This window comes from Oryzias melastigma, linkage group LG6 (genome assembly GCF_002922805.2).
Source record: "Oryzias melastigma strain HK-1 linkage group LG6, ASM292280v2, whole genome shotgun sequence".
Classification (NCBI taxonomy): Eukaryota; Metazoa; Chordata; class Actinopteri; order Beloniformes; family Adrianichthyidae; genus Oryzias; species Oryzias melastigma.
The window spans coordinates 6,169,340-6,181,931 of NC_050517.1; the positions used below are offsets into that span (position 1 = coordinate 6,169,340).

General features: G+C 40.7%; 1 protein-coding gene across 7 annotated transcripts in view; it reads left to right on the top strand.

Annotated features, from left to right (window-relative positions):
- The window catches only part of ndrg4 (NDRG family member 4), a 57,074-nt gene that overhangs the window by 19,578 nt on the left and 24,904 nt on the right, over positions 1–12,592 (top strand). For 3 of the 7 annotated variants that reach the window (XM_024258874.2, XM_024258877.2, XM_024258875.2), the window contains exons 2-4: positions 7,876–7,963; positions 8,973–9,131; positions 12,292–12,330. In XM_024258874.2, the coding sequence (XP_024114642.1) occupies positions 7,889–7,963; positions 8,973–9,131; positions 12,292–12,330 (273 nt within the window). In that variant the 5' untranslated portion in view covers positions 7,876–7,888. The remainder of the gene's footprint in view (positions 1–7,875; positions 7,964–8,972; positions 9,132–12,291; positions 12,331–12,592) is intronic. The other 4 variants (XM_024258876.2, XM_036212215.1, XM_024258878.2 and 1 more) reach the window with 2 other exon arrangements.

A 12,592-nucleotide genomic window follows, 5' to 3' on the forward strand; every position in this document is an offset into this window, starting at 1 on the left:
AGCATCTGTCTGCAGATTACATATCAAATACTTCAGATTATTCTCACAGTTTTTCAGACACGTGGAGTCCAGATTTCCCCTCAATACATCAAAATGTTAAAGTTTTCTAATACATTCAAATATTTTTGTTTTTATTGATTCTATTTTTGTGCAATTTTATTTATTTATTTATTTATACTATAGTTAAGTTTTCTACCAGCTCTTCATTTGACAGCACTATATCAAAGAACTGAAAGAATTGTCAGTTCTTGGAATTAACATGTTTTTTAACCCATTTGATCAAATCCACAAAAAAATGAGCAAATTCATTTTTTCTTGTGAGATATAGAAAGTATCAATAATCATACATTTAAGATTTGTTAAACTTTTGCTCACAATAATTGTGTGAATGCTTAGTAAGCAGTGATCCTCCTGCGACTTTCTGTGTTTTTAAGCATAAAAACTCAATCACACTTTCAGTGATTTCAGCAATCTTAGTATCAGAACATTCAGCTTGTTCAGGACATTACTGCTTGTATTTTTGGTATTCATACACTTTATATTTTTTTGAAATATTGAGCTAAATATGCCCCATACGAAATGAATGAGAAAGTCTTCAAATTTCAAAATTTGAAGTAGATTAACATCAAGCCTTTAAATATATTCATACATTCATGGGGGATGTTTTCATCTTTTCTACTAATTCAGACTTTAGCTTCTATTTTAGCAACAGGCTAACATTTTTGACTAATTTAGTTTACTGAGGAATTTTAGGCTATTTTGGAGTTTAGCTATAGCATTTAAGCAACAAGCTAGCTATTTTGGCTAATTTGACACCTACTAAGGTTTTGGGTGCTAATTTGTAGCTTAGCTCATATTTAGGAGAGACTAAATATTTTTGCTAAATTGGCAGGTATTAGGGATTTTTAAGTAATTTTGCTACAAATTTTTCAGAAATTTAGGTCAACTTCAGCACTCTTTCATAGTTCTTTAGCAAATTTAAGATTTAGGAAATAGCTTTTGCATTTTCAGTAAATATCAATAACAATAGATGAGCTATTATTACCATAAAGTTTAAAAAAATTAGCAAAACTTTTTCAACCAAAAGTGTTTTGAGATTTCATGGAGGCAGACATTTTGAAATGATCAGAAAAAGGCCTTCTACTGCCCCTAGTGGAATGAGGGGGAACTACATGGCAGAAAGCATGGACCAAGTTAAAGGGAACATTTGGATCATGCTAATGAGATAGGAGTCTCATAAATGCCTGTATGAAAAATGATACAAATGGTTTTGTACTGTTAAGTTCACCTCAGCTTATTCGCAATAACCCTTTAACACCTGAGGCATCGTCGGCGACACTTAAACACAAAAATCTTTAACATACTGTAACTTTTTAACCGGTTTGACTTTGACACCTCTGTAGCCACACTGCCCTCCTCTCACAGGTGGGGACTCAGATCTTTGTCTTTGTGGCTTCTTGCGTTGCTGGACAGAAGAGAAGCTCATTTCTCTTTTGGAGAGACCGAAAGAAGGAGGGATTTGTGGAAATGACCTGATGAATGGAAAACATGGGTGGGGCCTTCTGCATCACTCAAAGAGGGGAGGTGAGTCCAGCTGGAAGATTTCCATTTTTGGTTCCTTTCAGCTTTTAGAGCTCTTTCCATCTGCAGAGATAAGAGTGACCATTTCCAAACAGTAAATGTCAGGTCTGTATGAAAGGCCTCTTTTGTGTTTTATTATCACTTTTATCTTTTTTATTTGTGACTTCCACCCTGCTAACCACAGTAAAACGATCAACTTAAATGATAAATGTCTATTTTATTACGGAAAACAAAAATGTTTTTATGCTTTTGTTGATATAAAAAGGCACAACTTATTTTTTACTTTCACTGTTATAAATCCACTTTCATCCCTTCTTTTTCTTCTCATAATCCTCGTTTTTGCTTTTGGCTCATCTCAGCAGCAAAGTTGTTCCCTACTTTACTTCTGAAAAACCAAGATAACAACTATTTTTGTTCTAAAACATATTTTGTTTGTTTGAAGTTCTAAAATTCTTCATAAGAGCACTCTGGATGTTTCCGGACATTTCTTTTATCATGTTTTCAGCAACTTGTAGCAGGAAGAAAACATCAATCACTTTTCAAGGTGGTGGGAAAACAAATGTGTGATTTTGAAAAGGAGAAGCATGAAGAATAAATACGGTGACTGCGGGACCCTGCTGGGTTGTCATGGCAATGCAGTTTAGGAAGAACTAAAGACGGGGAAAAAAGCAGTGAAGCATGGAGGGGGAAAAGGGGAGAAGTCCAGTTTGTTCTGCCCAACACCGAGCTCTCATATAACTCCCAGAAAGGCTTACCTGCATGAGGGCTGACTCCTGACAGCAGCGTGCTCGGCTGGTTTGATGTCAGACCTTCACTGTGGAAGAACATCATGAAAAAAGATCAAGTAAGAAAAAGAACTGGAATAAATACAACTGAAAAAGAGGGTTGTCTCTGGCGAAATTGACATGTTTTCTGCTAAACCGCAACAGAAACAGCTCATCAAAAGTTGAGCGTGTCGTGTGGAATTGTTGGATCCACAGCTCCTCTATAAAATCATCAACCACCATTTCCTAAATCTCTATTTGTAGCTGCTTCCGTGTAGCTCACCGCTCCATGACGCCGACGTCTCCTTTGATAGATGATGATGAGCACTAGTCCTGTGGCAGAAATCTGAATGTATCTGTTGTAAATCAAAGTATTCATGACTTTTTGCATGAGTTGGCTTGTGTTTGTTCACATAATTATGAGATAAAGTTTTGCACATTTGTAATGGAAACACAACATCTCCATAGGCAGCCATCAGTGGGATGCAGCCTCAGCTTCTGGTTCTTCACTACAGCATTCAGGTTTGGTTGGGAGTCCAGGTGGAGCATTAGTTCTCTGGCTTATGTGGGGTTCAACAATAGCTGGGTTTGTGTTCACCAAATCAGTCGTTCAACTTGGCCACCCACACATGAGGGGTTTCCAGCTGTGGGTGACGGTTTATGAGAGCTGAGTGTGACGTAACCCATAGAGAATTAATGAGTTTTGATTAGTTTTAATTAGTTTTGGCTCCAACCAAATGTCAATTCAGTTGCAATTTTTTTGCCACCATGTTGGAATCAGATGACGTTAGTAAGCAGTAATTGGTCCGGGTCGGTTCGAGTCCTTGTTTCTATGGCAACCAGTCTCACCAATCAGGAGTGAGCTTATTGGAAGCAGGCTTCATGAAATCTGGCAAACATTAACATTGACGTGAGACCACATCCTTTTACTGAGGCACCTGATTGGTCAGTTTATAACCTGAATAACTTGAAATAAAGAAAAAACATTATGAAAAAAAATATCAAGTACATGTTGAAAAATGTATCAGAGCAAGAACAGTTATTCTGTCAAATGGAGTGACTGAGTGGCAAATGTAGTTTACTGAAATGGAGATGCAAGTTGGCAGATGTTTTTCCAGGGTTTAGGGTCGGAGCAGACAGATGGTTTTGCTGGAGGATGGGCTTAGGGCCGGTGAGGGGTTGTTCCAAGTTGGGGGGGACAAAGGGAACTGTAAACCAAGACAGTAACAGCTGATTATTTCTCTGTAGAGGTCTTTGGGATTTTTGCTTTGTGTGGGCACTTCCTGTCTGGAACGCCAGACGCCTCCTTGAAATGAAAGCTGATGCTGAGTTACTGCTGGATTCTGAACTCTCTATGTCCTGGAAGGAGCCCCTGCTGGACGCCATTCTGCTGTGGACAGTGATCCCAGCAGACGTAATGATGGCGACTGCTCTAGCAACTCTCTGAGATCTGCGTTTCCATCAATGTAACAGCACAGAGGAGCTCAAAAACTTTATAAAAGAGAACCTAAAAATGATTGTAAACATGTTAAATGACAACAACTAGAAACATTACATTTCCAGCACCGTCTGCCATGAGTCCTGGACATGCTATCTGGAAGTCACAGCCCACAGAACTGACCCTGTCGACCCCGACCCTCACTTCAAACTCACCTACAGCTCTGACTCAGTGAAGTAATCAGCTATTTTTAAAATACACAGTCGGCTTTAAGGAAAAAATGACACTTCTATCATTCACTGAGATGCCTTCATTTGTGGGTTTTAGGGCCATAAAAAGATTCTTCAGATCTGGATCCAATTTTTCTGTGAAAGAAGCAACACAACCTTCCCTCTGTGAGCACCGATCAGGAGTTATGTGACAAACAGAAGCTGTGAGGAAGAGGGCGCAGTCATCTCCCCACCAGCACCTGTGGCGTCATGAGGCCAAATTTAGCCGTCGCAACACTACTAATTGATTTCACAAGCAGCCGTCTTACATAAGCATGTCAAAGAGAGCAGAGCTGCAGGAGGGGGAGCGGAGCCAAAAACAGAGAAGGATGAGATGTGTGAAGTGTTACATCCCCTATCCACAGGACATTTGGGGGGGTTACATAAAGGAAAAAGTGAACCAGGGGGTGGGAGGAATTACAAAGCACATCAGCTGTTTAATGAGCAGTGAAGTGAACGGGAGGGAACAATCATACAAAACAGGAGCAGAGTGGATGCTGCTGTAAATGACAAACAGCAAATCAAAGCTTTCATGTGGAAACGACACAAAAAACTCAGCATAAACACAAGTTTGAGAACTTTACTTAATACTGTAAGAAAACCCATGCAGAAACTGGAGGGTCATAACGGCACAAAAGTGAATTAATAGAGTGGCGCAATCTTTCTGGTTTCCTAATGAAGTTTCATAAAAACGACATTTGTGAAGCAGAACTGGAGCAGTAAGCGTGGACCCAAACATGAGCCGCTGCAGGGGTCCCACGGCTGCAACCGGTGGTCTTTACACAATTTTAGAAGTGCGAGAGGAACCTCCACTGCAGACGATCACGTCTGAACTGTGCGGTCTGACCTCTCCGGCTCCGAATCCGTTCCGTTGGGTTTCACCAGACGCCGGATCTGAGTTGTAGCACTTTTTATGAAGTTGGGGCTATTAATGACCCAAATCGTTGTCAATGGCGGGTTGTTGCTTGAACCTACACGAGTTTGGAGTTTCACGAGGTCAGCAGCAGAGCCTGTGGTTGCAGCCATCCTATAGCCGAAGGGACTCATCTCCCATAGCCACATTGCTCCCGCCTCACTGCAGGCAGAAGCATGCGGGCCTCCTGCGGGTGGAAGGCATAATGAACACAGGAAAATCTCAGACACACTAGGACCACAAAGAAGGCTGTAACACAGTGACGTACAGTCAGGGGAGGCAAGTGGGACTGTGCCTCACCTGCAAAATATAGCTTAAATATTTGAATAAGATTAATGTACTTTTAAAATGTTTTCATTCATTCAGTCATTATTATAATAAAAATTAAATATTATTTTTTAGACATGACTATTCTATTATTACCTTTTTCTGTGTGGGTTTTTAACATTACTTTAGTGAAAAAAGTAGTGAATTTACGAGTTTCCTGTTCAAATACATGAGAAATCAGCTGGTGAGGCCGGCAGTTCGTCTATCTCTCTGCAGTACGCCTGCCTCAGAACAGTGGGCGCTGGTGAGCCCAGAGCAGAGGTCGGCAACCTTTAACAGTAAAAGAGCCGTTTGGGCTTGTTTTTTACTGATCAAAACCTAGAAGGAGCTGCATAGTCTTACTTTCACCTTTAAGAAATTTGGGTTTGCATTTATGACTTTCTTTTTTTTAATAATAAATATGAATTATGTATATTTTTGGCATGAACAAAAACAAACAAAAAAAAGAAACTGGCATCTCTCAAAATGTCATTTTTTAACATTTGACAGAAGCTCAAATAACTTCTTTTCAAAATAAAAGATGCTCTGTACCAAACAGGATCATCTCAGTGCAGCTCTGAACAGCTAGTAACAATGTTGTGAAGCACAAGATAATATGTTCTTTTAACTCATAAAGGACCAAACTTTTGACCAAAGTTTTGCATATAAATCTGTTCATTCTGGAGGTAGAGTTGATCAAACAAGACGTCTTCAGGTCAACAGGATGTAAAAACCTACATAGTTTATCATATATGTGAACCTCAGACATCAATGTATACATTTAACTCATCTAAATTAAATAAATGATAATTAAGTAATCCTTACTTTAAAAAAAATGCTATTTTATTTTTCTTTTCTGTTTTGTTTTTGTTCTTTTCCCCTCTTTCTCCTCAGCAGTCTTACACTGCTGAGTTTTGTTATGTCATGTTTGGCTAAGAAGCCACCATGGAGAGATAGATAAAAGATCCACATGTGGATCTGGAGCTGCAGTTTGCAGACCTCCGGCCCAGAGAATGTGATCACCTTTAGCTCGAGCTGCTAGCTTTGCAGGATAAAGTGTTTGTGTTAGCCTGTGGGTGGAGCAGACTCTTCCTGGAGGGGCGGTTCTCACCTTGTGATCTAAGCAAGTGAGGACCCACTCATTTTCGTGGGTATGGGAGGGGCTGTTGTTGAGAGCGCAGATTTTTAGAGGATTACTTAGAAATGCGTGATATGAATCAAAATACCGCTTTGAGGTTCTGTATAGTGAGGAAAGAACAGTATAATACACTTAAAAGCTCACAAAGTTGATTTTTCTCAGTATGGCCCCTTTAATATTGCTTAGTTTAATATAGTCATTTTCTAAATGGAGGATTATGTGTCTACACTCAGGAATTTGTGGAGATTCGTCACTGGCAGTGATCTTCATAGAGACAGAGAGACTTTTAAAACTGAAGAAAGAATAGGAAAACTTCTATAAAAAAGTTATTCACGTGTTTCTACAGGAGGAGCGACACACGGACTTCATTTCAAAGTTAAAGTTAGTCAATTATAACTTTTGTAAACAGAAGAAAATGTTGAAATGAAATTTTAAATAACACACTTTAACTGTTGTTAATCAAATGGTGAATAATCTGCTCTGTAGGGTTCATATGTTTGTAAATCTGTCTGATGACGTCAGAGCCTCACCACCGTGACCCTCACTGACGTAACACGACAGAGTCGTCAAAGAGATGTGATGGGGGGAGAGGTGGGGAAAATGTCAAGGAAAGATTGGAGACAGAAGCATCAATCAGAAAAGAACAGACGTGAGTCAGAGAAACACAAAGAGACAGAAACAACTGAAGAGAGACAAAAAAGACGCCATCAGTCAGAACACTTGAAATCATAAAAGGTTTTTTTCCATGTAATTGTTTTGTGAATTCCCCCTCCAACACAGCCAAAGGAAGGACTACAGACAAGCCACTAGGCTCGGGTGTTTGTTCAGAACCTACTGTCAGCAATGTCCCATATGGCCACAAGACCGGCCTCCGGGCCTCAGTTAAATATACTCCAACTTTGCTGGGAAACATACCTTTAATTCACGGCTGGGGGCGGGGCAGTCAAAATAACTCAATATTTACAAAGCTGTTGAATGTCTAGACCTAAAACTGATAATAATAATAAAAAGGTTGGTTCTGATGAGCACAGGGAATGTTTGACTGCTCAAAGCCCGTTTCTGAGCAGATCAGAGGGACACAACTGCAGTCCAGGATCATATCTGGGCTGGCCTGGGGACGCCTCGGGGTCCCCCAAGAGGAGCTGGAGGATGTGGCCGGGGAGAGGGAAGTCTGCTTAGACTGTTGCCTCTACCACCCGGTCCCAGATGTTGGTCTTTATCCATCACAAATGAAATTAAAGATATAGATGGGGTCCACAAAATATAATATTGTGCTTCTCTATTTTATGTTCCACACCAACGTTAATATTTTCAATTTCATTTTGAGGTTATCTCTGAACCGCTTCTGTTGCTGAGTCTCAGCGTTGTCGATTGCTGTTGATTCCAGCTTCACAGCTTGTCATCCTCCTGACTGATTTGCATGATGTGAAGCTGAAGCTCACACATTTTTTTCTCGTCATTGTCAGGTTACTGTCCAGGATGGCGGGGAAGGAGCAGCAGATCACGGAAGAGAAGCCGCTGCTGCCCGAAAAGAGAGGCGTGGACTCTGAGACGGTGAGTTTCTGCCCGTTTTCTGTCCTGCTGTGGCTTCAGGCTGCAGATCACCATCAAGGTTCTGCACCCTCCACTTCTTCTTCAGAGCTTTAGGTCGGTGCGTGCAGATCTTTACAGTCTGCGGCTGCAGTCCTTCAGTGAATGACAAATGCTGTCATCATCTCACATAAAAAGAAAAGAATCTTTTGTGGTGGAATGAATTAGATCAGAAGCTTTATTGCTGCTGCAGCTCAAAAAGATAAATATTCCTGTGAGTTAACAACAGAAACAAAAATCTCACTGAGAGCAGTCTAAAGCATGATGGTGGAAGTATCATGGTCTGAACGTTGGCATATATTGGAAAAAAATTACACTCCAAAAACCAAGTATTGCTAAAAGTTTTGCATCATCCTCATTTTGTGTTTCTGAAGTCTCCATAATAAACCCACATGTGCAGTCTGATAGAGATTCAGTGAAGTTAAAAGAATAATGACGCACAAATCCAGACAGGATTAGTAAAATAACTACAATGTTTATAATCCAATTCTGTCCAGATCATCTCAAAAGTCCAGTTTATCTAAACAGTAGAAATACTAAATGACCAACAAATCATGGATTTGTTTTCGGTGTGATCCCTGTACTGAGTAAGGAACGGGTGACCGTGGAGAAGAAAACTCGGTCCAGTGGAAGGTCAGGAGGAACCTGTGGCAGATCCAGACTCAGTAGGAGTGTCTGCTGAGACCGGACAGCAGACATGAGAATTCAGTGATGTATAAAGGCTTAAAGGTTGTTACTTGATGTGTGGTCAAAAAGACGTCAGAGGAGAATTCTGGATCCTGTCATGAAACCTGATAGTTCCCCTATGAGCTGCAGCAGGTCTCCATGGAAACCTGATGGGGGGCTGATATTTGGCCTGGCTTGTGATCTGGAGCCATCACGATGAAGGACGTTCAAGTGTGTTTGTTTGTTGGTCTGCCCGGCTGTTGTTTCCCAATAAACTCCTTGTTGTGCTTGTTGTTTCACAACACAGCAGGATAAAGGAGAGGAGGCATCAGGGGGCCCCCCCTGCCCTGCCAGCACCGAGCCCCCTAACGAACCCCCTCCCCCCCGCCGCCCCGCTCACCGCTGGCATGCCATCGCGCGGCACTGGCTCCGCCAGACCCGCCGTCGGACCAGCGGGGTTATCCCGGTAACTACCAGAGCAAGCAGAAACAAACACACCCGGCAGATGTGGCGGTTTGAGTCCAACAGAAAGCACAGATAACATCAGTGACTATATATATATATATGTATATATATATATATATATATGTATATATATATATATATATATATATATATATATATATATATATACAAGAGAGAGAGAGAGAGAGTTTATTTTTCAATATGTAATTTTGTTTATTATTAAGCATCTTCAAAAACGCAAAATGGATCTAAGACAAACACAAATGTAAAAGCATTATTATGACATTAACAAAATAAACAAACAAATATAATGAATTAGAAGTCACAAATATGGAACACACACACACTGATAACACACAAAGACATTGACAAATAGACAGACACACACACAGAAAAACAGACAAGCAAACACACAGAAAAAGACCCAAAGAGACACACAAAAACACAAGCACACATAAAAACACACAGATGCACACACAATGAAAAATACATACACACACACACACTTACAAAGACACACACAAAATACAGACAGACACACGCACACACCTAAACACAAAGATATCCACACACAGACAAAAAGTACACACCCACACAAAGTCACACACAGAAAACAATTATATAGACACACACTCCCACACACACAAAAACATAGGCACACACACACGCAAACACACCCCAGACACACAACACACAAAGTCCCACACACATATAGACAAACACTCCCTCATAGACAAACAAACACACCTTCTCACACAGACATAGAAAAACAGAGACATACACACAAATACACACAAACACATGCACACCGTCACACACTCATACAACACACATATAGACAAACACACACAGAGACACACACAGATACACCTCTGTGGAGGAACCAAAAGGTCAGTCTCACATGAAGGCTCCATGCAGAGATTAGGGAAGACTGCCCTCTGCTGGTTCCACCACAGCACTGCCATCACTGACACAGCTCCTCATGCTGACGTTTTATTGCCCCGCCCCCTAACGGTGGGAGTTCAGAACTGACTCAGCCGTCCTCAGACCCCGTTTTTGTGCTGTCTCTCTTTCATCCATCCATCTGTCTGACGTTCCACTCTGTCTGTTTATATGTTGTTTCATTTTAGAGGTTCTCTTCAGAACACTGTTGTGCATGTGTGACAGGAAACGGAACTCCATCTGTCTTCCTGCTGCCATTTTCTGCTGAAAGGCAGCCGGTTCAGATAAATCTCACTTTATTAAATACGTTTTAAAAATGTTTTTAAAGATGTTGCTTTCTTGCATGCATCATTTTCTTTCACATCTGTGTTTTTGTAAACACCAATAATCCTGTTTCATTGCAGTGCATCTTATTTTGAAGGGCAGGTTTGCATCTTTCAGATTTGAGCTAAAATGTTCCTCCGGTTAAAAAATAAAAAATCCCTAAACAACTGATTTGGCTGAAACTCCTGAGTAAAATATATAGTATAAGATTACCACATTTCTATGATCAAAATTGGTTTTTATGTCACTATCTGCTTTTTCTTCATTTATTTGTGTTGCTTTTGATTTTCACTTCAGCTTTTCTGAACTAAACTATCAGTAACGTTAAGGTTTTTTTGGATGAATCACTCTGAATAATGAAGAGAACAAATGAACCATAGGGGTAAGGTCATTTCAATAAATTGTTGGGTCTTATAGGATATGAAACAGACAGATTTTTCAAGAGGTTGAGTCTGTAATCGACATAGAGAATCTGCCTGAAGAAAAGCTGAACATGAATGTGGAGGAGGCCCTCTGTTGGCCAAGGTCTGATGCTCCCTTCAGAGTGAGGATGATTGGAAAAGACAAATGGAGTTTAGTGTCGAGGTGAATCTTAAACCTTTTATGACACAGTGGTCACTGATCCAACCTTCTGCGGTCTCGCCTCTGACTGGACGTCTGACGCCAGTTTATGGGACAGGAAGACCGAGAGTGTTACTCTTCTGTTCGAAAATAGAAACGGACATAAAATCTAAAACTATAGATTCTCTGCCCGCTTCCCGGAAGATAGATCCATAAAATATATTGATGAGCATGATTTCATCGATGAGTCATATGAGGGTTAGGACACCAGCACTGCTGGCTGTAATAAAGCTGTAGAGGGAGTAAAAATGTCTCAGCAGGAATATCTGTTGATTTTAAAAAAGGCTTCATGTCATCCAAGTGGAAAGAAAGAGAAGCTTTAAGTGGGTAAAAAGTGGAGAACAAGCATGAACCTAAATCCAAAAACAGAAGTAGTGGTTCTCCATATTGATTGATGACATAAATATATACCTGTGAAAGCAGAAGATCTGTTTCAGATTTACAGTTGGAGTTCCCAACATAAACTTTTGGATTTTTCCAGTTCCAAACCTTTATAACTTTAACAGATCTTTACTTCAAACAATTTTATTTTAAGGTCATTTTTATTACATTTTATGACAATGTATCCTTTATTGTGGAAACTCTGTGGAGGAGCCATCCTTCTCAAGAAGGTTTGGAGGACTAGAGGCAGATCTTTGAAACTTTGAACCTGCTGTTCGCTTTTCATAGAAAAATATAAGTCTGCCTAATTTTAGGGTGACCAGACAGATGAATACGATTTGGCGTTTTTCCAGATCCGATTTGGCGTTTTTCCAGATTGCTTTTGAGGAATTTCAGAGACACATTTGGATAGAATGCAAACCTGTCCATCAGTGTGAGCTGAAACCAGACCCCCCCTCTCCACACACACACACACAGAAATTCTTCTATTCTTCAGTCTGCAGAATTATAAGCTTTAACTGGTTATTTGAGAGTTGTTCATTGTTCCTCTTTCTTCTGGGAGTCTGGTTGCTGCTCTATCTATCATTCTTCATCCTGGAGTGGGTTTGTGTGGGGCCATTGTCTGGTTGGACTGGGGGCGATCTGGATCCAGTTTTCCACAGCCTAACGTTCAGCCACCTTCACCTCATTTGTCGACTTTTTCCCTCATCATCACCACTTTTCTCTGTGAGGAGAATGTCAGGAGACGATGCAGTGTGTGAGCTGTTGGTGTTTCCTCTGGACGGACCAGAGGCCAGATCAGGGATGGGTCCTTCAGAGTGAGAGGAAGGACAGCTCGGCTTCTGTCCGTCCTTCTTTGACACCGTGTGTTCTTCCTCTGCTTGTCTCTGCAGGAATGCTGTGATCAGCTGATGCCGCCTGGGGATTGGAAGGTAAGAGCACACGCCCCCTTCTCCTCCCCCTAACCCTTTCTTAGAAACACAACAGCATATCTATCGGTGATGTTGTTTGAGTCCAAACAAAAAGTAGTTTTGATGGATGGATGGATGGATGGATGAAGAAATGGAAGGAAGGATGGATAAATGGATGGATGGATGGATGGATAAATGGATGGATGGATGGATGGATGGATACATTGAAGGAAGGATGGATGGATTAATGGATAAATGAAAGAATGGATGGATGGATGGATGG